General features: G+C 33.2%; 1 protein-coding gene across 1 annotated transcript in view; it reads right to left on the bottom strand.

Moving 5' to 3' along the window:
- Positions 1-12: 12 nt before the first annotated feature.
- Positions 13-3302, bottom strand: part of LOC106881531 (dTDP-D-glucose 4,6-dehydratase) — a 34237-nt gene continuing 30947 nt past the window's right edge. The window contains exon 12 of the mRNA XM_052966122.1: positions 13-3273. Coding sequence (XP_052822082.1) covers positions 3227-3273 — 47 coding nt within the window. The 3' untranslated portion in view covers positions 13-3226. The remainder of the gene's footprint in view (positions 3274-3302) is intronic.

The raw sequence follows: 3302 nt of genomic DNA, 5'->3' as shown, positions 1-3302 counted from the left end.
ATATATATATATATATATATATTTGCAGGGGTGCTGAAAAGTTCAAGGCCTTAAGGGTATCATGAAAAGCCTGGCTGGAGGTCTAACGTTCTGAGTTCTTTTACAGGACTTAGAAAAACTGAAGGACTGCTGAAATAAGCATGTGAATATGAGAGGGGAATATGATGAATAGAATCATAATTAACTTATCCTCCTGTATTGTCTTTCACCCAAAGCCAGGAACTTTTCAGCATCCCTTCATGTATGTATTTGTGTGTGTGTGTGTATACACACATATATATACACACATACACCCACAGACATACAGATATATGTAGTTATACCACTACGTCTTGGAGAATGGAAAGCACTTTTTGTAAAAATATACCTTGCAAATTACCATATATCTGCCATGGTGATAGTTGTGTAGTACATAACAATGGTTCTCTCAGGGTTAAATGAAATCAGCCCTTTACAAAGATTTTAATTTCAGTATATAGGAATTAGGTTTTCTTTATGGTAAAACATTTGATTTAATTAATATTGTATCTAATATTATAAATACTGTTACTCAGTAAATAAAATAGGTTTTGTTTTAAATTCTGCTTCAGAACAATGAACAGGAATTTTTATTTTTTCACACTTGTGTTTTGTGAATTTTGTTCATTCATTAACAGGCCTTCTGTGGTCTTACAAGTCATTTTCAGTCCTACAAATTAACTCCTATGGCATATAAATGTGTGTGTGTGTGTGTGTGTATGTATGTCAAAGAGACGTAAATTTAATATCACATTTAAACTCGAAGAAGTGCAAATATGTAAGAGAACATAGAAACAAGGTAATTAGAGAGAAACTTTTGACCATCACCCAATGAGATGATTCACCAATGGGGGAAATATTGAACAAAAGTTGGTAAACAGAAGCATAATCTTTGTAGAGTACTAGCAAAATGGCCATAATTAAAAGAAAAGAATCATGGATAATTTGATGAAAGTAACTTGGGATATGCAGTGACTATGAAGAGGATCATTTTGGAAGCAAGAAGATCGGCAGCTAACACAGACGTGAATGATTTCAAAGGAACCGTTTGTTGGTATTTTTGTTTCATGAAACAAAATGGCTTAAGTTTGTGAATAGCAATTAAGTTAGTTCAGAAAATGCCAGCTGAATATGAAGAGAAAATATTAGATTTCCTTAGATTTATTATTAATTTTAGAATACAGAATTTTCTTGCAGTTCTATATTTAAGAGATGAGGAATTATGTACATTATTTACGTTATTTACAATTGACGGGTATTTGTCCTCATCTTGTTTGTTGTTAACACAACGTTTCAGCTGATATACCCTCCAGCCTTCATCAGGTTTGAAATTTCCCCAAGACACCTGATGAAGGCTGGAGGATATATCAACCAATACATTGTGTTAACAAACAAGATGAGGATAAATATCCGTCAATTGTAAATAATGTAAATAATGAACAGAATTTTCTTGTATAAATGTAAAAATAGATGAAATCGGGGACTGTTAAAGCCAATAGACTCAAAAGACTCACTACAACAGTTCTAGCTTGTGCCAATGGGACTAGCATCTCTGTTAATTTTCATGAAAAAGAAAATTACTGATAAAAAAAAACAAAAAAAAAAAAAACTACCAAATGGAATTCATGTCGTTTTTTGACCTATGTGTTAAAAGGATGAAGAAGATGTCTGGTTGGAAAAAGTGAGGTCCAAGCATTTTGGTGGCTGGCTATGAAAAAAATCACTGCTCCTATGGGATTAATTTAATGCTCACTGATCTGAAAACATCAAAATGCTAGCAAAGAGGATAAACACACAGCTGGCAGTAATTTCTGGTGGTCTGACATCCCAGTTACAGCTACTGGATGTCAACATTTATAAGTCCTTTCAGAATTACATGAAGGAGCAATAGAATAAATTGATGCCAAAGGAGAATCATGACTTCTTACCAACTGGAAGACAAATACATAACAAAAACACCAGGACTTACAAATATATATAACATACAGAAAATTGCATTACTGGGCACTGCACACATCCTATGCAAAACACTGTCAATACAGTAACCATAAGAGCATCACAGCAAACCACAGCACATACCCAAGGCACACAGAGCTGCACTCGGTAGTGAAGTGAAAGCACGTTATAAAAATAAAACTACAGAACAATAATAATAATAATGGCTTGAAGATAGAGAAAGAAGCACTTATATGTGCAGGAGAAGAACAAGCATTGGGGACAAATTATGTGAATTGCAGAACTGATAAAACAACTGCGAGTAACAAATGCAAAATTTGTGGTGAGAGGAGTGAAACAGTGTGGCAGTGTTAGTGAACATATGAAATTGGCACAATGTGAATACATAAGTGACATCACAAAATAGTAAGAATGACCCATTGGAGCTTTGTAGAAATAATGGCCTTGAAAGATCAAAGATGTGGCATTACCAAATAATAATAATAATAATAATAATAAGGCCTGAGAATGAGGATTGCAAAAAAGCATGTGAGATGCAATGATTCAGTGTGATAATAAAATTAAACATTGAAAATCTGTCATTGTTGCAGTGAAGAGAATAGAAAAAAAAATAACATGCCTGATAGCATGTGTAGCATGTTCTGGTGACAACAGGATTGAAGAGAAGAGAAAAAGTTAACAGTTATGATGAATTGAAGTGGAAAATACACAGGTTGTGGGCAATGAATGAAGGAGACATGATGCCAGAAGCAATTGGTGCCCTTGGAAGTATCAGTCCCCAATTACCAACTTGACATGAAAAGATTGGAATCATCATTGCTTGGAACTGCAAGAGTCCTCCGCAGAGTTCTTGCAGTATGGTCAGTAAACAAGTGTCACCTTAGTTTGTTGGCTGAGGACAGCTGACACTTTCCAGCAAAATAAAGTTGAGATTATTATTTTTAATAATAATATTAATAATAATAATAATAATAATAATAAGGTCTGAAATTTGGGGGAGGGGGATAGTTGACTATATCAACCGCAATGTTTCACTGGTATTTATTTATCAACCCTGAAAGGATGAAAGTCGACCTTGGCAGAAATATTAATAATAATAATAATAATAATAATAATAATAATAATAGTAATCATAATAATAATAATAATTATAATAATAATATATGTGGTGTTATTTCATCTTTTCTGAAATTCAGTCTTCTGCTAAGTGAGCTTATAATGACCATAAATTTCAATTTGTTTCCATTTGATTTTAGCTTTGCCAAGTCCAGTTGTTGGTGTTCTCTCTGTACCATTCAACTGTAAAAGAAGAAATGTAAACATTCAAT

The sequence above is a fragment of the Octopus bimaculoides genome, chromosome 3, assembly GCF_001194135.2.
Source record: "Octopus bimaculoides isolate UCB-OBI-ISO-001 chromosome 3, ASM119413v2, whole genome shotgun sequence".
NCBI lineage: Eukaryota > Metazoa > Mollusca > Cephalopoda > Octopoda > Octopodidae > Octopus > Octopus bimaculoides.
This window is presented reverse-complemented; position numbering and strand designations above follow the sequence as displayed.